Raw genomic sequence first — 24,775 nt, 5'->3', positions numbered from 1 at the left:
AAACAATCATCAGGCCGTTGGCGCCCTCTGCAGGCCTTTGTTGTAATGCGTAATGTACATCAGCTCTATTGTTTATAATACATTATGTATTTTAACAGTTTTGTTCAATAAAACCATATGATTTCTTGCTTTTGATACTTTATTTTAACTAATTATTATTGCCTCATTGCTATTATGTATTTTAAGTAATTTTAAAGGCTATTGTTCACTTACATCTATTTTTATTACCACAAAAAAAATGTATTATAATTATAGCGCCCTATGAAATCCGTTTTATTTCCAAATTCATTTTTTTTCCATTTTCATTGTAATGGTTAAATTAAATTTTATTAATCAAAAAGCCTGTCTAATGAATTGAGTCTTACAGTTTTATCTTTACCAAATTCTGTTTTCCATTATTTTCTGGATTCCATTTTAATGGTTCCATTACATTTTAATAATCAAAAGCATCTCCAATTAATTGATTTTATTTAAGTTTTTTTTTTTTTTCAGAAATACTGCACATTTAAATAAATTCTGGTAAATAATATTTCTGGTAAATACTCCTTTAAAAAGTGTTTTTTTGATTATAATTGTATTATTAGTAGAGTAGAACACGTGGATATGTTGTCATTCTTAAACTATAATACTGAACTCTATTTCAGTAATTTGGACTATGAGATGGACACTTGCTTCTTGCACTTTATGTTGCCCTTTACTTTTTTACTTTTGGATTTCATTTGGTTTAATGAAATATAGTTTAATAAACTATTTTTAAGTAAAATTGATTTTTTTTGGGGTGGGAAATTAATCGTTTAGATTAATCGATAAATTAGTTGATAGAATAATCGAAATATAAATAGTCGTTAGTGGCAGCCCTACACTCCAAATAAAGTTTAATTATAATTTTTATATCAGTAAGTCTCGAGCGATATGCCAGTAAATATATAAGTAGATTTTATTAACTTTAGTATGAAATAGATTTATTTTAAAAATATAACTTTTCCACTAGGGTTAGTTCATCCAAAAATGAAAACAATTTCATAATTTATTCACCCTCATGTTCTTCCAATCCTAGTGATCTTTAATAAAGCATCAAGAAGTACATGCAATCCAGGCATCATTTATTTTGGAGCTTTTATTAAACATTCTCAACCTCTTGTTAACATTTGTGTTTTCTTTCCTAGTCTTGGCGTCTAGTTTGGTGTTTAACCTGGCTGACGGTCAGTTTAGCAGTCGTGCTGATCTGGTAGATGCTCCTGGAAGTTCTCTGGGTCGCGGGGCTCAGGTTGCAGGACTGGGTAAGAATCAGACATTTTGGGGTGGAGCAGACGGACACCGACACAAACACTTAAAGTGCACCTATTATGGATTTTTGAAAATTACCACAGCAGTATAGCCCCAACCTTGTGTTGTGTACCCGTCATTTTAAGACTGCTGCAGTGTTTCCCACAGACTTGCACTCTATGTGTGGCGGGGCTTCACCCGTGGGATATATATACCGGTTCACATTTACAGCTCTGTGCATTTGCTGCGTAAAACCATCAGTAGATTTTCACGTTGGTCTGAATGAAAAATGCAAATTCATTCTTTGCCACTAGGTGCCGCTTTTGGAGCGGCAATGGTAGCGGTTTCCCCAGTAACGCTGTACACAAAGCAGCACTGCGCTCACAAACGCTGCTTTATCAGGCATTACAGGCAAGATGAAATGAAAATGAAAGCGACCAATTGGACCAATCACCGCAGAGTAGCGTCATGCAAAAGAGGGGTTTGGAAAAATGAATCGTTGAGCGAACCGTTTGGGAGTCGTTGAGCAAATAAGGTAAAAATAAATGCATAAGACAATGAAAGTGTTTTTTGACCTTGCATGCATGTCAACCTGTTGTTGGGGACTCCCAAAACCAAAATATGAACCTTTCATAAACCATAATAGGGGCACTTTAAAGGAATCATGGTGTTCATTTGTTTCTTTTAATGACAGTAGTCAATATAACAACTGAACAATTATTTGAACTGTACATTGAACTAAACAGCGGAACATTTCTTTTTATGACAATTATCCACAAAGTGTGTAGCTTTAAAGATATGGGATATGATAATATATATATATTATCAGATATTTTTGTCTGCTTTTCAGGTGGTTGATGCGACATATTTTCAGATGCGCGCTCTCTGTCCGCTGGTGGGAGTGTGCTCACCTGTCTGTGTGTGTGTGTGTGTGTGTGTGTGTGTGTGCGCGCGCATCGGGGTGCACTATACAGAGAGCAGAAGAGAATTGTAAACGCTCAACCATGTAGAGACAGAAATGTAAATAACATAAAGCTATTTAGTTTGTTTAATAAAATAATTATATAGGAAAGGTAACCTTAAATGACTTCTGTTGTGTGGCGCTATATAGAAAATAAAATTAAATACAATTAACTTGACCTGCTATTCATATAGAGAAAAATCAAGGTTTTGACCAAATTCATGTTTTTTTTTTTATATAATAAAATAAAAATGACGGTAACACTTAATATGAAGCCTGTATTTGTATTGCATTGTAAGTTATAGCCACAAATAGGTGTATTTATGTATTTACTGTATATATTATTTATAAGGCATTATGCATGCATTATAATGCATTAAGAATACCCTTATGATGCATTATAAATGCAGGCTTTATCTAGTGTTATAATGCATCATATTCAAATAGGTAAGTATTATAATGTATTGCAACTGTTGTTATGATTATTAATCAGATGATACAACATATTGTAAGGTTGTTTATAAAGCATTATGCATGCATTATAATGCATTAAAAATCCTCTTATAATGTATTATAAATACAGGCTTCAGAGAAAGTGTTGTGACAAAATGACAAAAGCGCACAATAAAATTATCCAAAATAAACTGAAAATATAAAGATAAAAGCTCATTCAAAATATTAATAAATACTGCAAAAAACACTGTCACGTTCAGGTTGTTATTTTTCCATTTTTTTATTTCTTTGATTTATAGTTGTTTTTTTGGCTGTTTCATTTTTCAAGCTTTCCTCTCATTTTAAAGTGTTATACGAGTACTGACGTTATGTTTTTATAATGACTGTTCCAGGGGCCTGTTATGATGCACTTAACAATTTAATCTGGACGTGCTCCAGCGACTACATGGACCAGTGGTGTAATCCTGGGAATCAGGCCTTCCATCATGTGTGCCAGCGACTGGGCGTCAGTCACGTCATCAGTCAGCCTAAAGGTACTGAAACTATATGCCTATGTAAACAGAAAGTACAAAACAGTTATCTTGAATTGATTTTTGTATGGTGTAAAATTGTACAACTAAACATTTTCAACTTTTGAAACATTGCACCATGTTGTCTTAAGATGATTAAAGTACTGCTGAGTGTACTGACAGACTAAAATATGTATATGTTGTATTTTTAAAACTATTTGTAATTACATATTTGTAACGATGAAGTTGCAATTTAGTAAATTTAAAATATATTAATTTTAAATAACACATTACAGTTAAAATGATAATTAAGTGCTTAACGTTTGCTTTAATTTGTTAGTCAAACCATCAAAATAAGTGTACTACTTTAAAGCACGACAAAGGATTATTAAAATGTGATCTAAAGTAAAACTTTTAATTCGACATTATTAAAAAATGTCACTTCTTAAAAGTGTACTTAAGTGTGTTAAGAAACATTCATGAAAGAGTCACTTAAGTGGCCTTTTATTTCATTAACATTAACAGTTTCATTGTTTTTTTAAATATACTTTTAAGATTAAGTACACTACAAGTGCACATTCAATACAATTAAGTGCACTTCTTTTTCACAAGGGTGAGCGCGTTTTAGGCCACTTGCTACACAAAGTAAAGAGTCACTTAAGTGGCCTTTTATGTCATTAACATTAACAGTTTCATTGTTTTTTTTAAATATACTTTTAAGATTAAGTACACTACAAGTGCACATTCAATACAATGAAGTGCACTTCTTTTTCACAAGGGTGAGCACGTTTTAGGCCACTTGCTACACAAAGTAAAGAGTCACTTAAGTGGCCTTTTATATCATTAACATTAACAGTTTCATTGTTTTTTTTAAATATACTTTTAAGATTAAGTATACTACAAGTGCACATTCAATACAATTAAGTGCACTTATTTTTCACAAGGGTGAGCGCGTTTTAGGCCACTTGCTACACAGTTTTTGTTTTGTTTTTTGTTTAGATGTGCTGACATTTTGTGCAGAAATGATCTGTATCATTTTCCCTATAATATGTTTTTGACTCTTAATGACAGAAGAGATGATAGGCACATCCAAAGTGATAAACCAGCTGCTCCATCATGTTGGCGCCATGTGCATCCATCAGCTCAACCTGCTGGAAGCCAGCAGTAATCTGCACCTGGGACCCTTCATAGGAAAGCAGCCCATGGAGGCCTGTCACTTCAGCTTCATATGTGACGTCATGGAGAAGGCCATGGTTAACGGAGACACCTGCATCATCCGCTGCATTCTGGTCGTCTTTCAGGTGGGGTTTCGCTAGAATATTATATGACTTTTAGTCAATTTTGATGAAGCTTTTCAGTAGTAGTGGTAACTTTGTTAACGGAAACTATGCAGAAAAAAAATATTATAAAAATACTTTGTTTTTTTTTTAAATCCAGGTTGTGTTCCAGTTTTTTAATCTAAATGCAGAGCAGAACCGAGACTGTGTGAAGCGTTCTGGACTGTTGCTGTGGCAGTTACTCATGGCTCCTCACGATCAGATAGAGCCGGAAATACAAAGAGAAGTGTGTCTCGCCATCAGGTGAGCCTTAAAATGAAGTCAGAAAATCCAAAAAGTCAAAGAATATCTCAATATCTGCAACAACTATAAACCATTTTTCTTTATTCTCATTAGCTCCGGTTTAAACACCTTGTACCAGAGCGAATCGGAGTTGAACAACCTGCTCAAATTTGTTTTCACAGAGGGTGAGAATTGCAAATAGACAGACATAGTACAGAAATCATACATAATTATAAGTCAAGTCAGCATTGAACAATTTCATATTGATGAGCAACATATGCCAATAATTTCTATGTTTTTTGTTTTTCTCTCTGTAGGGGAGAAGAACAGTGGTTTGTCTCAATTGCGTGATGTTATATTAAACAACCTTGCCAACCAGTTACAGAAGAACCGCTTTGGTAGTGAGGATGATGACCACTACAGGTAACAAGTTTCACTACTCTTCAGACGGAAAGTGCTTATGTTAAATTTAAATCGTTCACTTCTGTATTTTATTCTACTGCTAAAAATGTACATTAATTTTCTTGTGATCACAACCCAGGTTCTATCCTTGTCATCTCAACAAAAATGTGGTGTCATTCACCTTGATAACTGACTGTAAGGGCCCTATTTAAACGATGTAAGTGCATGGTCTAAAGCGCAAGGCGCAGGTGCACTTAGGGCTTGTCCAAATCCACTTTTGCTAGTTTAACGACGGGAAAAACCACGTCGTGGTCTAAAAGGGTTGTCCCTATTCTCTTAATGAGTAATGGGTGTGTTTTGGGCATAACGTGCAATAAACCAATCAGAGTCTCATCTCCCATTCCCTTTAAGAACCAGTTGCACTCGTGCCATGGCGAATTCGCTATTTACACGGCGGAATTTGCAAGCGCAAAGACAGAACGCGTCTCCGGAGATGAAACATGCATATCTGATACATGCAATGACTATCCATTATGACATGTAGGCATTTTTATATTTATGTAGCCTACACAATAATAATCTTTTACATTGCAATCCTTTAATTTTTAATATTTGGCATGTTTGTGTGCTGCTGTGCGTACCTGTGTGTGTAATAAGCAGAGCGCATTGTGGACCCGCCTATAGGCGCATATTACTAACACGCACTTTAAATAAAAAAAATACTGCACCATTGACTTTAGACCAGGTTTTAGTTGGTCAATGGCGCAGTCTATTTCAGATGCCTCAAAATAGCAATGCGCCTGAACACGCCTCGTTTTCAGACCAGCACGCCCAACAGATGGGCGCAAATGCATTTGCTATTTAAACAACGTGCCGCAGGACGTGAAAATGCTAACTGCGTCAGGCTGAAGCTAGCAAAAAACACTTGCGTCGTTCCTGGCGCCGCATTGCACTGAGTGTTTGATAGGGCCCTAATGTCTGTAGATGATTTTGTGGTTAATGTCTGTCATGTGCAAGCACTTTCTCCCATCTTCCCCTGCAGGCTGAAAGATGAACTGTTGCAGTGTATCTTGAAGACTGTAGTGCGTGAGTCGTGTCTGCTCATCACCAAATGTCAAACCGTTTCCAAGGAAGACCTTCAGAAGCTTCTCTCCACTGTACCTGTATGTGACTTCCACATAAATACATTTAAGAATTACTGTGTGGAGAAAATGTTCATTTTTACTTTTTATTGAACTTTTAAGTGAACTGAATTAATGTTAAAAGATGCAGTTCTACAAGCTATTAGCTTTCATAACCCTTGTGAAAAGATGTGCACTTTAGTATAGTTTAAAGAAGAGTACTGTTACTGAAATAATATACTTAAAAATACATGTATGAACTGAAGATAATGTTTTCAGACATTTAATTCCATGTTAAGTGCAATTAGATGAAAATATTTTGTAGTTTAAAATTAAATTAAATGCAGTTAGCTGAACATTAGAGTTTTTTTTGACCCACTTAACCCTTTAAGTAGGACTTAAGTAGTACATCTTCATATGTAATTTCATAATTACTTCTATTGTCTTTGAAATATGGTTAAAGTACTGCTGAATGTACTGACAAGGAATAATGTTAAACTAAAATATACTTTAATGTCATTTCTATGAAAACTTGTATGTCAGTTGTAATTTAATTAATTTAAAATTTATAAACTTTAAATGTAAAATTGAATAATACACTACAGTTTAGGGATGTTCATTTCGGTTATTTTTCCTAACCGACGCTCGTTAACTACACAAATAAAGGCAAACCTTTTACAATTCCAATTATCTTTAGGACTAAAAGGAGTAGTTGCTTCCACTGTTAGAAGGAAAAAACTCAAGTGATTGCGCCGGCGCTGCATGCGCGCACACAGTTAAGCTTTGCTACCTTGACAATGCAGTCTGTTCATTATCATAATAACATAGCCTACAGTCAGTCAAACATATGGAAAAACCACACTGCTCCGTTTAAATATTTAGTCAAATCTGTGTCGTTAAGCATTATCACGTACCGCCGTGATGTTATGCAAACCATGTTGTTTTACGTTGATATTGGAACGTGAGTGAAGTAGGCTACATGCTTCTTATATTTTTAATTCTTGTTCTTTTCTAAATATTGTTAATTGAAAGGCTTTGTTGTGGAGTGAGGGGAGCTAAAATAGCCTAGCTATATTTACAGTGTTTATTATATTGTTCGTAAACATTTCGTGTCGGCATTAGGCCTATTTCTGAATGAAATAATAAAATGCGACTTAGACACGACTTATGTTTTTTTTCCCTCTAAAAAACAAATTTTTTTTTTCAACCATGCAGCAAACCTTTTTAAATATTTTTATAAATTACTAAAAAATAAACGTTTTAAACCGTTTAACTGATTGTATTAATCGGTCAAAATTCTTCACGGTCGGTTAACGGTTAACCGGTTAAAATGAACATCCCTACTACAGTTAAAATTATATTCATGTACTTTACATGTGCTTTAGTATGTTAATACGTTTAGTACATCAAAATAAGTGCACTTCTTTAATGCACAACTAAGGATTATTAAAACAATGATGTAAAATTTACTTTAAATCTTTGCATTTGACATTATTACCAAGGTCACTTAAGAACAACCATGAAAGTCTCTCTTTAAGCCACTTAAGTGGCCTTTATGTCATTAATATATTATCTACAAGTACAGTTTTTTTTTTTAAATATGCTTTTAGGATTTGAAGTACACTACAAGTGCACATTCAGTACAGTTAAGTGCACCTCTTTTTCACAAGGGAAAATACATCCATAATTTGAAATAAATTGTCTTCTGTCTGTATGAATGCATACAGTTTGCTGTGTCTGATTAACTGACAGCACTTCCACATTAACAGGCAGCATCGCCAAGCTTGCGTTATTTAATGGCTGTGCAGAACCATTTGCTCAGCAACACCATCCTGCTCCACCCGGATGACATTGATGATAGTGACAGCTCCCTACAAGGGGAAACAATGAAGGTACAGGTAAACATCCCCTTTAAAAACCCTACGGTCTCTCTGATTGGTTAGTGTGGACTGCTGGTGGCTCCATCCAGGAAAGGAGGAACATACAGGAATGCATTGCATTGGTATTAAATCGGTTCATTATAGTGTGGTCTGTACTGTAGTGTGTACCAGATATTCAGCTTTAAGTAAAGGTTTGGCATTGCAGCATCTGCTTTTGTGTGTGTGTGCATGTTTCCCCAAAAAGTTGAGTTTTTCACAAAGTAATTCAATATATTTAATGTCTATTTTCTTTATTATTTGGCAAATTGTCATGTAATAAGCACGGGTAATGTAGGTTTCTTTAGTAGGATAGGATGTTCACTTTGTTTTCTTCTCATTAACACATATTAGCAGTGTTCTAAAACCTAGTGAGCTGCCTTGTTGTCTACATAGACAGCTGCCTTCTAAGGCAGCATCCTAACCATGTTAGAACATTGTCAGTGACTGATTTGAGATGCAGTATATGGGCAGCGTCTCTCATAATGGGCACTCACATGTGCCACAAAAATAGCACTAAATACTTCTAAGATAACAACACAGCAATTTAAGAACAAATACTGCATATATAGATATTGGGTTAAATTCAGTATTTTTCATTAGATTGAACTATATTTATCAATATATCATAAATTGACTGATGTTTTGATGGATTTATTTTTAGTTTTGGCTTTGTGTTTAAGCTGGAAATATGTCAAAATTTTGAAGAGAACTGTGCATTATAATGCTAACCCAATTCACAGGGCAGCGCACTAAGATTTAAAACAGAGCTATTGTACTTTTCCTTCCAAGCTTAATTACTGTTTGTGCACTTGTAGTGTACTACAAATCTTAAGAGTGTATTTTAAGAAAACATACTTGCAGATAATATAATATTAATGAAATAAAAGGACACTTAACAGAACCGTTCATGACTTAAAACGCTTAAGTACAAGTTTTACTTAAAAGTATGTTTTAAATAATTATGTTTTAATCTTTTGTCATGCATTGAAGAAGTACACTTATTTTGATGTGTTGACTAACAAATCACATGAAAAGTACTGGAGTATAATTATAACTGTTGTGTGTTGTTCTATATTACATTTAAGTTAATATATTTTAAATGCACTGATTTGCATCTTCATCATTGCAAATGTTTTAATTGCAAATATATTTAAGTACACTTTAGTCATATTTTAAAAATAGAAGTAGTTATGAAATTACATATAAGATGTAATTAAGTCCTAATTAATTGGGTCGTAAAGCACTATAATGTTTAGATAATTGCATTTAATATAAATTTAAACTATAATACATTTTCATGTTATTGCACTTAATTTTCAATTAAGTGTGAAAACATTGCATTAACCCCTGGTTTCACAGACAAGGTTTAAGCCTAGTCCCAGACTAAACTGTAAATCTGAGCTGTTTCAACTGAAAGAAACTTGCACTGATTGATCTTAAATATATATCAATGCCTTTGTTTTGTCTCAAGAGGGACACCAGTAATGTTTTTTGTAAGGCACATTTATAAAAATTACTTAAATGTCCTAATTGAACTATGGCCTAATCCTGGTTTATTCTAAGCCCTGTCTGTGAAACCAGGCCTAGGTGTATTCTTTTAAATTATATTGTTTCTATACTAAGTACTCTTTGTTTTTTTTTTTAAGAAGAAGCTTGCACTGATTGATCTTAAATATATATCAATGCCTTTGTTTTGTCTCAAGAGGGACACCAGTAATGTTTTTTGTAAGGCACATTTATAAAAATTACTTAAATGTCCTAATTGAACTATGGCCTAATCCTGGTTTATTCTAAGCCCTGTCTGTGAAACCAGGCCTAGGTGTATTCTTTTAAATTATATTGTTTCTATACTAAGTACTCTTTGTTTTTTTTTTTAAGTATGCTAGAGTGTACTTGAGTTCTGTAGCAGCTGTAGATGTTCTCTGAGAAATGTGTGTGTTGAATGAACGTGTTCCCGTCAGGAGCTGCAGACCAGCATCCTATCACTAGCCTCTAAGATCCTGGTTGGATGTGATGAGGTTCTGGAGACGCTTCAGCAAGTCACCAGCTCCCTCATCAACAGCAGCATCAGCGATCGAGAGGCCAGGTGCATTCAGATATCAGCAAAACACTTCTTTGGTGATGCTTTATTTGTATTTGTACTAGGGCTGTCAGTTTAACGCGTTAACTTAATTAATTAGTTATGAAAAAATAATGTGATTAAAATATTTTAATGCAGTTAACACACTGGCCCCGCCCCCAGACCTGTGCGTCATCTTACATTTCATACAGCTGACTGTTGACAAATGTGACCACAAAAGCAGTCTTAAGTCGCTGGGGTATATTTGTAGCAATAGCCAAAAATACATTGTATGGGTCAAAATTATAGATTTTTCTCTTATGCCAAAAATCATTAGAATATTAAGTAAAGATCATGTTCCATGAAGATATTTTATAAATTTCCTACCGTAAATATATCAAAACTTCATTTTTGATTAGTAATATGCATTGCTAAGAACTTAATTTGGACAACTTTAAAGATGATTTTCTCAATATTTAGATTTTTTTTTTTTTACACCCTCAGATTCCAGATTTTCAAATAGTTGTATCTCGGCCAAATATTGTCCTATCCTAACAAACCATACATCAATGGAAAGCTTATTTATTCAGCTTTCAGATGATGTATAAATCTCAATTTCGTAAAATTGACACTTAAGACTGTTTTTGTGGTCCAGGGTCACAAATATGATGCAGGGCAACAACTCCTTAAATGCAGTTATGCCCTAAAATTCAAGATATTGGGGCAAAAATGCTCCTGTATGAGTTTTGTCTCATATTTATATTATATCATAAGCAATATCACACGAGTGCCGTTTATGTCTGAATACCACGAGTGCAAATGTGATTTTATACAACAATTCAGTAAATAGGAAGTTAATATTGTGTTATATTTTAAACACAATATTGTCTGTTTTTGCTCAGTTTTGCCAACAAAAATATTCCCTATAAAGCCACAGCAGAACTGTTGTGCGTCTCCGAGGAAGACAGCAGTGTTTAGTTTTTGAATGAATCCACGTTTTGAACGAATCGAGTGAATCAATGATTCAAATGCCCAGAGAGCCATTTACTTAATTCCTGAATGAATCAGATGTTTGAACAAATCGAATGAATGACTCATAAAGACATTTACCGCCACCTGCTGGCAGTATTAGTTTAAAAAGGGGGAAAAGATTTAAAGAGATAGTTCACCCCAAAAAATTTAAGTATGTCGTCATTTACTCAAACCTGAATGACTTAGGCTACTTTTAGGGATGCACCGATACTGGTATCGGTATCGGGCCCGATACTGAGCTCCTGTACTCGTACTCGTACTGGTTAAAATGCCCCGATACCAAACGCCGATACCACACAGCATGTGTTAAGCGCCTTATTCAGACAAAGAAACACCGACAACAGAACAACAGACAGCAGAATGGAGTTAAGGCTGTCTACTACGAAGTATATATATGCAATGAATATAACGTTAAACTTTAAGTTTTAACGCCTGTATAGCTGATGTGCGCGAGCTGATAAACAAAGCACGCTGAGTGGATTGAGCGCGCGGCGGCGCAGATGCGCGAGCTTGTCCAGTGAATATACCTTTCTCACAGACATCACTGGAAAGTTTGTAGTTCGGGCAGATATGTAAAAAACAAATAAGTAAAACAATGCACAAGTTACTTAATGGTAGGGAGAGAGAGAGAGCGAGAGAGAGAGAGAGAGCGAGTGCGAGTGCGGGCGCAATTCTGTTGTGTGATCTTTGATGTTCACTCACTTAGCACGCGCATCATTTGGATTAAAACTAAATCGTAAAAATAAAACCATTCATAGGTGCATTCACTATAAACATCATTTATTTTTACCCTTAGTCATACACGACTTTCTGATTTTTTTACTAGTGGGTGCAGGACACTATAGTTCATTTATGTAAGTGAGGATAGCAAAATAAAGTAAACTCTGACAAATCATACCCAAAAATTCTTCATACAGTGGATTACCAGTAAAATTGATACAGATTTGGGACCAAAAATTATTCAGACCGAGTTTGGGAAAAAACATTGAAGTTGAGATACATTCCATAGTTTATGTTAGGCCGTTGTAGCCTAAATGTTTGTGTAATAAATTTGATGTTGAATCAAATGAAATAGCCTATTTCTTTCTATTTGTAATGTCTACTTAATACTTTCTTATTTAACACAAAAATAGTTTTAAATAATCTTTACGGAGTATTTTCACAGCCAAATGTAATTTGCGATTAATTCGATTAATTCATCGACACATCATGTAATTAATTAGTTTACAAATTTTGACTGACAGGCCTAGTTTGTACTGAAGCACTTTCCTTTACTTATCATCTTCTCGACACTGTTTTTTTTAATGCCAAGACTGAGAGGACTTGAACAGGTGACGAAGGCCACGATGTTGGGTCACTTGTTGCCAGTCCTGTTGACGTCACTGATGCACCCAAACCTACAAACCCTCACACTCGCTGACGCTCTCATGCCACAGCTGGTCCAGCTGGTCCTCTATACTAGTCAGGTGTGTGTGTGTGACTTATAATATAATATACTACAATAATCAAGTTGTAAATATTATGATAATGGATGGAAAGGACAGGTGATATACAGTGTATAAAAATACATTTCTCTCAGTATTTCTCATCCTTTGGACAATATTTGCTATACATAGCATCTCAATGTTTACGTTTTTGCCTTCAAATGGCTTTAAAGTACATATTATATTAAAAAAAAAGGTCTACTAGTAGTCATTAATTTGAAGCATTAGTCGACGTTTATTAATAAACAATTTAAAAAATAATAATGACCCTTTAATTGCCTTCAGAGCCTAATAAGCACTCAAGCGCACACATAAAGCTTGCCACAGCGCACCGGCAGAAGTAATGATTATAAATGTGTCAGGGAAAAACAGTAAGGAGGCTGCATTAACATTTTAATAATTCATTGATAAACTAGTGTTTTTTTTGTTTTCAGTTTAAGAGATGAATTTGGCGACACTGACTCGTCATCTCCGCAGTAGTGATGCGCCTGTATGCATGTTTCATATGGATTATGTAATCTGAGAATATTTGTTTTCCATTTGAATTGGTTCATTTGAAAGTAAACATTTCACATCTCTATAGATATATTTTTCATGTCTGTAATGTAAGCTTACACGGAGTTTCGCGCTCAAGTTCACAGAGACCGAGACGGCAGAAAGCGCATCCTGTTTACTTCCATTATTTTACAAAAGCACAATGTTTTGTTGTTATTGTGAGTGCACACAAATAAACGTAGAGTTTACATAGTCGAAAGATGTATTACTCTTATCTGTATGAGCAAAAATGAGGGAGTATTTTAAGAGCAAGTGAGCGCACCGGCGCCTCCATCTGTCCTGCAGTGATCACTACTGTACATCTTCCACACACTGAATAGCGCACATTTTTTAGGTTAACATTTAATTGAGCGGCCATGTAAAGTTGCTAATACTTACATATTTCAGATGATAAGCCATATTTGAGGACTGATGAATGATAGTCGAGCATTTGTATGTCCTGCCCGTTGTACTACCACATAGACCAGCCGTTAACGATCTGCGTGACCAAAGTGGATTTTTTTTTCTTCTGCGACTAATAAAATTTTGGTAGACTGTTAGGGGACAGCCCTAAAAAAAAAAATATATATATATATTATAGAAACAGGGTTTAAACAATTTAATTGTCAAATACAAAGCTAATCAATCACCAGAATATTCGCAGTGATATATAATAGTAAAATAATAGTAAATATATATTCACCAATCCCTATTTAGTGTACACAGATGCCTCATGTTTTTGAAAGAAGTCTCTTTTCTCACCAAGGTTGCATTTATTTGATCAAATATAAAGTAAAATTGTGAAACATTTTACAATTAAAAATATGTTTTTTTGTGTGAATATATAGTAAAATGTAATTTATTTCTGTGATGCAAAGCTGAATTTTCAGCATCATTACTCCAGTCTTCAGAGTCACATGATCTTCAGAAATCATTCTAATATGCTGATTTGCTGCTCAAGAAACATTTCTGATTATTATCAGTCCTGAAAATAGTTGTACTGGTAAATATTTTTGTGAAAACCTTGATAATTTTGTTTTTCATTTTCAATCTTTACTGTTACCTTTGATCAATTTAATTTAATGATCATTAAAAATCTTACTGACCCTAAACAGTGTACATTAAAATTAGCTAAATCTTGGACTTTCCATGAATGTGTTTTTTACATTTTTAAATTAAAATAATTAATTATAAGCCGTTGATATTGTTAAGGTTGACTGCTTTGTGTCTCTGTCTATCCAACAGACTGCTTTGCTGTTAAAGACACATTCACCATTATTTGTTGAGAATTTGCCGCTAAATCAAAGCCCCAATCCACCCTCGTTAAATGACAGGTAAATTATTTTAAATTTTTCTGAACTTTTTCAGTTTCGTAGTTTTTTTTTTTTATTATTATGTGAAAAGAAACATGTTGGACAAAAGCATCTAGATTATTCAAACACAAAATGAAGTTGTTTTTATTTTAGTTTCCAGATTCTGGAAGAGAGAGAGGAGCCGGGCTTTCTGACCGGCCTGAAGATCCCTGCCCCATGGGCTGCTGGGAAAACCGTGGAAACTGTTCATCCGGTGCGAGATAACTTCAAGTTTAAAGAAACAGTGCACATCCCTGGAGCTCGGTGTCTCTACCTCCGCTTCGACCCTCGCTGCTCCTCACAATACGACTATGACAAGGTTTCACGTTTCTGCTGTTCTCCTTCACAGTGGAATAAAAGTGTTACATTGAATATTCATGCTCATAACCTCTCTTGTTATTCAGCTGGTGATTTACGCTGGGCCAAACACAAATAGTCGTAAGGTGAGTGAGTATGGAGGAAACACCATGGGTTACGGTAGCCGCAGCGTCTTAGGAACCGGATGGCCCAAAGATCTGGTCAAGGTGAGGAACACACACACCTTTTTCATCAGATGGCACACGTTCAGTGGTCAAGAATAAAGGCAGGCGGAATAACAACATAAAATATATATATATATAAAAGTTATAATATATATATTTTTTCATTTTTCATATTTGATACAAGGCTTCTTTAATGTCATTTATTTAAAATATCCGCCTCTTTATACACTGTTTACTACAATGTCAATGGCAGTAATATGTCTTTTATATTTAAATAGATAAAAATTGAACTTTTATTGATTAAAAAAACTTTTTTGTTAGATTTTGTGTTTGTTAAAAGCCTGATGAATCCAATGTGCAACAAGAAAATATATATTTTTTTTAAAGTACAAAAACACATTTTGTCAGATTTAAAAAAATAATGGTGTGCTTAAAATAAAAATATCAAAATAAATGCTTAAAATAAATGTATCAGGACACCAGAGTGCACATTCAAAAATGTTTAATAGATCGATATCCTTAAGATGTTTATGCAACCTGGACATTAGGCAATAAAAAATGTATCATGTAAATACGTAATAGGTTTTATACAGTATATGAAGTATATGCAATGCTTAATGTAAACATCTGTTCATTAAGCCTTTTGCTTACTCCATCTTGATATGTATTGCTTTAAATTTTTCTACCTTAATTCTAGAGGTCGACCGATGTATCGGTTTTGCCGATTAATCGGCACCGATAGTTGATTGCTGGAACTATCGTTATCGGCAAAATTCCATGTTGATAGTTTTTCCCGGTTTCCGTTTTTTTTCCCATTGCATCTGTTGCTGGAGCGGCTGAGAATGGTCCGCTGTCATTATACAGTGCGAGAGCGGCCTCTAGAGACGAAATCACTGACAGCACGTGTTGTTTGTTTTGGCACGTGAGGCTTCAAATGCTATTTAAATACAGCCGAGAGAAAATCCTGCCGCGGAACAGAGCGCCATTCACGTAGTTTTCCATTAAATTACATTATATTCATCCCAAATAGTTATTAATGTGCATAATAACTTCACCCTAGGCTGTAACATTGTGTATTGTGCATTTTTCAGCAAAACGTTTGTCTTTCTGTGGCTCTAATAAAGTATGCTTCATTTATTGAGCTATATGCTTCTGTTTTTTTTAAACACTGAACTGCAAACTCATCTATGCCACATTGTTCATTCTTGAAGTGAACTTTTGTCCATTTGGTGATTAAATAAACAGTTTTAGACCGCCGTTTGAAGTGAACGCGACGCATCCGGTGTGTGTGATAACCTGCGACTCGAGTATGTATTAGACACGACGCTGCGCTTTTCCCCGGTGTGTCGCCCATATTTTGATTAGCTAATCAAGTGTTCTAAAATAGAAGCAAATAAAGTGTTAGAGTATACATAAAATATCAATATGTATTGTATCAATGCTATGGCCTTTGTGTAGATTAAATTAATGTTGGCCATCTTTAAGCATGACTGTTGATATGAAATGGTAACACTTTACAATAAGAGTCCATTTGTAACATTAACATTAATGAAAGCTGTATAAGTATTGTTCCTAGTTAGAGTTTGTTCATTTCAACATTTAGGCTAATATTACATTTTTAAAATTTTGTTTCTTTTGTTAACATTAGTTAATAAACTATGAACGTTAATGATCAATTTAATAATTAATATTAATATTTGATTCATTTAAAAATTATGGTTCTTTTTTTTTTTTTAAATAATAAAGCACTATTTTAGTTTTCGTTCAGTATCCATTTTAAAAACTATCAGTTGATTTATCGGTATCAGCCAGTGTGGACCAACCTAGCTATCGGTATCGGTAAAATACACTATCGGTTGACCTCTACTTATTTAATTTTTCTAGATTTATACGACTGTAAGTTTTTATTTAATTCTACTTGTATACACCAGAGAATAGAGAAAAATAATTAAATTGAATTAAATGTAAGTACCTAGTGCTTCTTGAAATGATACCAAATTCCTTGTGTGTTTGTGCACACTTGGCAAATAAAGCACATTCTGAATAATTTAAACAATCTACAGATATCACTGCTTCTAATCTGATGTATTTTCAGGTGGAAGGAGATACTGTGACGTTCTCTTTTGAGATGAGAAGCGGACGCGAGCACAACACCCCAGATAAAGCCATGTGGGGTTTCTCATGCACTGTCCGAGCGCAGGTACCCACTCAAGGCTTTACACTAGCTTTTAAATACATCCCAATCATAAAATGTACAGTGAAAAATTTAAATACTTTTAAAATGATTTATTTTGTTTAAAAATGTAAAAATACTTCTTTGGTTCCTAACATATGGTCAACTGCAAATAATGTAAAAATATGCATATTTGTATTGTTACACTATATATTTAAACATGTATTTATCAATTTTAAAATAATCTGCAACATTTTACAATAAGGTCCCATTTGTTAAGATTAGTTAATGCTTTAGCTAACACTGACCACTATATTTTACCACTATAATATATTTCATTTTGTAGTTTTGTGAACATCAAAAACACACTATGGAATTTGGGGCTCGGCAAAAGCAGTAAACTGAATTTTAAAGTGAAAGTAAAAAAATAAATCAGGACTATTGAGTAACTACATTTTTTAAATCTAATTAATTACACCATGTGCCAATTAATTAATTAAATGGCAAATTAATCGCACATCAATTTTGGATAAATTACCCTTCAAAAGATCTTTTTAAGCCATTATTGTGCTTTAAAGCATCAAAGCATTGAATAAATAAGTAGCATTAGAAAGAAATGTTTTTGATTCAACATTGCATAAATAATGATAATAAATGGGTATTCATGAGTTTTAAAAAAAATTAGTCATTCAGTCATTCAGTCATTCATTCAACCGATTTGTTCAAATGGCAGATTCATTCAGAATCAAACCAATGACTGTCTTTATGAATGAGTCACTGAATCATTCACTCACTCGAGTCCGCTGATTCATTCAGTAAGGAGAAAGTGCTGTGTGTTGCACAAAGATGCAACATTTCCACTGTGGCTTTATAAAAAAATTTTTTTTAGCTTTTTTTTTTTTGTTGGTAAAATTGAGCAAAACAGATAATATTGACAATATTGTGTCTAAAATGTATCACAATGTGTTGCATTATTGTTTATTGAACTGTTGAATAAAATTAATATCACATTTGCAATCATGTAGATGTTTGGAGAAAAAACAGCATGTGATATTGCTAAACTGATTATATAAATATAAAATGAAAACCCATATGCAGGCATTTTTTTTTTTTGCCTCATACCTTGAATTTTAGATGCGTATAGCTGCATTCTAAAAGGCTTCATCACACAGTCAGTCAGTTAGTCAGTCGTCCTGCATCATGTTCATCAGCAACTGCATCATTGTAAAAGGATGAACAGATCTGGGCAGGTGCATTAAATGCATTAATCATTTTGGCACGTTATAATTGCACCAAATTAACGTGTAAAATCGGCAAGTCTAATTAAAATGAAAATAAACTACAAATGGGCAAATGTTTCACCTTGCTTGTTTGCACTGATTCTGTTGCTTGTTCAGGAGTCGTCTGAGGATGTGTCCGGCGGGCTGCCCTTCCTGGCTGATCTAGCGCTGGGTTTATCTGTGCTGGCCTGCGCCATGTTACGCATCCTCTATAACGGCCCTGATATCACACGAGAGGAGGAGGCCTGCCACGACCTGCTCTGCTCCAAACTACTGCAGAGGTGTGCTGCTTCACCCGCCGTGCACAAACACTGTAACATCAGCTGCTCTTCAGTGCTTGTGAATACAAGTGCTTAAAACCCGTCTGAATGCAAGCTTCAGATGTTTGCTGCTTTTACAGGGTTTCTAGTCATTTAGGCCACATTTACACTGCATGGTTCAAGTGACCCAATTCCGATGTTTTTTCCTCCCATGATGTGGCACAGATCGGATATGACCCACGAACTTGTAAGCTGGAAAAAAAGCACATGGATTCTGATATTCTCAGATCGGTTTCAGGCCTCATTCATATGTGGAAATAAATCTGATATGAGTCAGATACGTGCATTTGCACCTGCCATGTAAGCAGACAGATCGGATATTCCCCTGTTAATGTGAGTCATACGTCATTGAAAAAGTGACTTTTTGAAACATCTCGTGGTACAGATATATCTATAACAAATTAAACATCTCTAGTCGACTAGCAGGGTTTTGATTTTGTTCGTTTGCGTTAAATAAGAGGCGATCTGGCGCTAAAATGTGTTGCTTTTGAAAACATCCTGAGTGCTCGTTGCCGCTGTTGTCATTGATGCACGCTTTTAGTCCCATTGTGGAGATTCCCTTTCGTTCCAGTGAAATCACTAAATAAAATGCACACAAACATGCTCTTTCCCAGTCCCTGCTCTTCAAAAAAATCACTGATGAACACATTTGGATTTAATGAGGAAAAAAACCTATACAAGGGTGGATTCGAACCCAGAACTTCTGACATGATTAACAAAAGTTCTTCCACCAGACCATTAGTACTATTGCATTAAAAATGTTACTATGAATTCCATGTCAATAAATTAAACTTAATGTGCTATTGAAATTGATTTCTTGATATCATAATGTTATTTTACGTCCGTTTCGCCAAAGTGTAGTGTAAATGAAGATATCGGATACAGGTCACTTTTAAAAGATGATGTAAGAGTCGTCAAAAAAAATCGTAATTGGCCATCAATACCTGCAGTGTAAATGCGGCCTTAGACACTTTTTTTTCCCCCGTGGAGAAAAGTAGTTTACAAAATCACTAATAGACAAACGTGTACACATTGCAACAAACTGAAACAACAAATCACAGGCAGATTTTTGAGCCAGCATTTTAAACGCAATTTCCAAAAACAAACAAATAAACATTTTTAACCCTTAATAATAAAATATTTGATTGTTGTTGATAAAATAATAGTCTTTAATGTATATTAATGTATTAAACCTTTAATGTATGTGATTTACACTACTGATCTTTACTTTACACTAAGTTTTTTAAATTTTCGCTTGAGATTTAGAGCCAAATTACAAAAATAATATGGGGGTAAAAATTACTTGGAAAAGATAGCAACATCATGATGTAATTTTTACACAGAGATTGGGAAGTCTGTTAGTAAAATCTGTTGACTTAATATCCTTCTAGATTTTGGTTCTTAAACTTTTCTTTTGGAGTGTATGTGGTTCAGTCCCATAAATATGGGGATCTCAGTGTGTCCAAAATTTTCAATTTCACCCATTTTAAATGGTCAAAAACCAAATGTGGGCCACTTTGCATACAGCTGATACTTATAGGGAGGAATGTCTGAAGAACAAATAATGTTATGGCTTATTTCCTCTAACAAAACAATTGCGTAGAACAAATCTGTCAGAGTGCAAAGTGTGTCAGAATGCAAAGTTTATGTGCATATCTTAATATCCTTTTAGATTCTGATTTTTAACAAACTTTTATTCTGGTGCATTCATTTTTAAGGCCCTATATGGTTCAGTTCCAGAGATTCTGGGAACTGAAAGTGTGTACAATTTAACAATTTACTCGTGGGGCCACATTCACTGGAAATGAACCATATAGGCCATATTAAAAATCATGACAACAAAAGAAAAGTTTGTTAAGAAGCAAGATCTAAAAGGATATTAAGATATCTTTAATACTTCTTGAGTTCGGCAATGCAAACTTTGGGGAAAAAAACGCAAGTGTTTTTACCCATATTTGAATGGTCAGCTTTGGCTTATGATGCAATAAAGATTACTAAAGTCAACAGATGTTACAGTAACAGACCTACAGTACCCATTTCTGTGTAAAAAAATAACAGAAATCATTTTTATCCCCAGTAATTTGGCTCCAAATCTCAAGTGAAATTGTCATTTTGACCCCCTACTACAATATAGTGGAATATACATCCATGAGATTTAATATTTTGGCTTTCCTCATTATTTATCTTTGTTTTTCTTCAGAAAAAAATAGCATTATCAATGTCTTTACTGTCATATTTGATAAATTTAATGCATATTTGTGACCCTGGACCACAAAACCAGTCATAAGGGTCAATTTACTGCTTTTGTGCTCCAGGGTCACATTTGTTGAATGTGTTTAATATATGTTTTTGTTGCTGTTCTGTGTAAGGTGTCAGTGGCAGGTGGAGGCTAATGGTGCGATCTCTCCTGCCCTCACGCCGTCTCCGTCTCCTCTGCCTCTCACCATTGATGAGGAGCGAGAGTTCACCTATCCTTCAGACGTCCTCATGCCGGGGGCTTGCTGTGAGCTCCCCCGCATCCACTTACCCCCGGGCATTATGGGCCGCCTGAGGGAGCTGTCTGGGAGAGGCCGGCCTCAGTTTCGCCCCAGCATCAAGTGAGCACATGATATGGAGACTACATATGAGGGGAATGTAACTTAATGATAGCAGAACATTTAATTTGTAGAGGACTAGAAACCCCACTTCCAAAAGGAAGGAATCAGTTATCTGTTTATTGATTCAAAAGTAAAAATATAAATTAAACACTTTACAAACTTGCCTAATATATTGACATATAAAAAAATAAAAAATAGTTTGAAACATGTTGTTAAACAATAAATAAGTACATATTTCATTGGTTGCTTCCATATGATCAAATGCAAAATTTAATATTCAGTAAAGTTGAATTTGAAGATGGACAAAGAAACGTTAAATAAATAATATTAAACAATATTATATATTAAATTGGATAATATGTAATATATATAATTGTATTGTTATACTACAAATTTAAACATATAATCAACAATGTTTAATACATCAGCAACATTTTACAACAAGGTCCTATTTGTTAAGATTAGTTAATCGTTTAGCTAACATGAACTAACAATTTTTTTGATATATTTACAAATATGCATATATATATATATAATTAGTGCTGTAAAACGATTAATCACGATTAATCACACCCAAAATAAAAGTTTTTGTTTGCGTAATATATGTGTGTGTGTGTACTGTATATTTATGTATATATAAATACACACACATGCATGTATATATTTAAGAAAAATTGTATGTTTATATATTAAATAACATATAAGTTATATTAATATAAATATACTGTATGCATGTAAATACATGTAAATATTTTCAAAATATATACTGCATGTTTGGTTTCAAAGAAGTAAATTCTATTCTATTCTATTCTATTCTATTCTATTCTATTCTATTCTAACCTCCTTTAAGGCAAACCACAAAATTCTCAATTATTACTTCAGAGACATAGAATAATTATATTCAGTAATCTTATACTGCTATGAAATATGTATTGTGACAAGTGTTACACAAATAAATTGAAAAACGAGAAACATGAATAATACCTTCTTAATTGTCTCTCAGAGAGGTGATGCGTCCTGATGTGATGGAGGAAGTGATCGTGTCGTGTGTCGTAAAGCACCTGGGTCTGGTGGATGCGCTGCAGTCGCTGGTGAACTTCTCAGATGCATGCTGTGTGATGCTGTTATTATCTCATATGCATGCTGTGTGATGCTGTTATTGTATGCTGCGTCTGTGTTTGTTTCAGAGTGTAGCTGAACTGGAGCAGAAATGGCAGAATGAAGCAGAAGAAGCTCAGCAGGGCAAACTGGAGAACAACTCTCCCTTCTTCCACGACTATCACTTCTTTGAGGTCGGTAATCTGAGACATATAATTGGTTATTATCTCATATGCATGCTGTGTGATGCTGTTATTATCTCATATGCATGCTGTGTGATGCTGTTATTATCTCATATGCATGCTGTGTGATGCTGTTATTATCTCATATGCATGCTGTGTGATGCTGTTATTATCTCATATGCATGCTGTGTGATGCTGTTATTATCTCATATGCATGCTGTGTGATGCTGTTATTGTATGCTGCGTCTGTGTTTGTTTCAGAGTGTAGCTGAACTGGAGCAGAAATGGCAGAATGAAGCAGAAGAAGCTCAGCAGGGCAAACTGGAGAACAACTCTCCCTTCTTCCACGACTATCACTTCTTTGAGGTCGGTAATCTGAGACATATAATTGTTATCCTTTGTGAAAAGAAGTACACTTGGCATGGTTTCAAAAAGAGTACTTATGGAATAATATACTTTAAAAGTGTGCAATAAATGTAATGTTTTTAGACACTTAATTGCATGTTAATTGCAATTAAATTAAAATGTATTGTAGTTTAAATTTATATTAGATGCAATTAGCTGAACTTAAGAGTGATTTTTGACCTCTTTATATGTAATTACTTCTATTGTCTTTGAAATATGGTTAAGTACTGTTCAATGTACTGACAAACATTTATGATAAACGAAAATATACTTTGATGTCATTTATATTGCAACTTGTGTCTCGTGTATTTAAATATAGTTTTGTAATTTCACATTTGTTATGCTGAAGTTGAAATTTAGTGCATTTAAAATACATTAATGCTAAATGTAATAGCGAATCACACACTACAGTTAAAATTACTATTAAAAAGTACTTTCCATATGCTTTAGTATGTAAGTCAACACATCAAAATAAGTGTAACTTCTTTACAGCGTGACAAAAGATTATTGAAACATAATGATTTAAAATGTACTTTAAAGAAACTTATTTTTTGACATTAATTACAAAGGTCACTTTCTAAAAGTGTACATAGAAACATAATCATGAAAGTGTCTCTCTTTAAGTCACTTAAGTGGCCTTTTATTTCATTAGTGCAGTATCTGACCCTGGAGCACAAAACCAGTCATAAGGGTACATTTTTTTTTTTTAATTGAGATGTATGCATGTATCAAAGCTGAATAAATAAGCTTTCCATTGATGTATGGACAATATTTGGCAGAGATACAACTATTTGAAAATCCCCTCTTTTTTTTTTGGCTGAGATACAACTATTTGAAAATCTGGAATCTGAGGGTGCCTTTAAAGTTGTCCAAATGAAGTCCTTAGCAATGCATATTACTAATCAAAAATGAAGTTTTGATATATTTACGGTAGGAAATTTACTAAATATCTTCATGGAACATGATCTTTACTTAATATCCTAATGATTTTTGGCATAAAAGAAAAATGGATAATTTTGACCCATACAATGTATTGTTGGCTATTGCTACAAATATACCCCAGCGACTTAAGACTGCTTTTGTGCTCCAGGGTCACATATGATCTGCAACTACAGCTTTCAAAAATATACTTCTAAGATTTAAAGTACCTTACAAGTGCACATTAGCCGCTTTTCCACTGTCGAGCCAGTCCTTTCAACGGGCTGGTGGGGCTAATAGCCTCAGACCTGTAGCACCGAGCCCAAAATTACGCTGCATTTCCACCGTTGGGCCAGAAGCTCCGCAGCGCTTCACTAAAACCTGCCCTTTACACGCCTGTCTGGAGCAACGTCACGCAACCCCATCATTTCACCAACAAAGAGAAGTTATCATAAAACTAATCAGAAATAAATCACTGGAGCTAGCGCAATCACAGAGCGAACGTAGGGATTCAACCCTCTACGCACACCTTGGCAATATAATCGCCATTGGCTAGTAAATTTTTTTGTTTACTCGCCAGACTGATATACTATTTTATACACACACACAGACACAGACACACACACACAAACACACACACACACACACACACACACACACACACACACA

The 24,775-nt window shown here is 34.3% G+C and overlaps 1 protein-coding gene across 1 annotated transcript in view; it reads left to right on the top strand.

Moving 5' to 3' along the window:
• LOC107691858 (probable E3 ubiquitin-protein ligase HECTD4) overlaps window positions 1-24,775 on the top strand; it is a 128,342-nt gene that overhangs the window by 20,148 nt on the left and 83,419 nt on the right. The window contains 17 exon segments of the mRNA XM_016490682.1: window positions 1,167-1,280; window positions 3,073-3,213; window positions 4,261-4,490; window positions 4,627-4,769; window positions 4,863-4,933; window positions 5,066-5,171; window positions 6,193-6,313; window positions 8,041-8,169; window positions 10,152-10,276; window positions 12,594-12,747; window positions 14,545-14,633; window positions 14,766-14,970; window positions 15,056-15,175; window positions 17,229-17,333; window positions 18,704-18,867; window positions 21,276-21,503; window positions 22,507-22,795. Of these exon segments, the coding sequence (XP_016346168.1) occupies window positions 1,167-1,280; window positions 3,073-3,213; window positions 4,261-4,490; window positions 4,627-4,769; window positions 4,863-4,933; window positions 5,066-5,171; window positions 6,193-6,313; window positions 8,041-8,169; window positions 10,152-10,276; window positions 12,594-12,747; window positions 14,545-14,633; window positions 14,766-14,970; window positions 15,056-15,175; window positions 17,229-17,333; window positions 18,704-18,867; window positions 21,276-21,503; window positions 22,507-22,795 (2,534 nt within the window).

Source organism: Sinocyclocheilus anshuiensis, unplaced genomic scaffold (assembly GCF_001515605.1).
Source record: "Sinocyclocheilus anshuiensis isolate Anshui unplaced genomic scaffold, SAMN03320099.WGS_v1.1 scaffold206, whole genome shotgun sequence".
NCBI classification, from domain to species: Eukaryota; Metazoa; Chordata; class Actinopteri; order Cypriniformes; family Cyprinidae; genus Sinocyclocheilus; species Sinocyclocheilus anshuiensis.
Note: the sequence above shows the minus strand (reverse complement) of the source record. Positions and strands in the feature narration are given on the sequence as shown.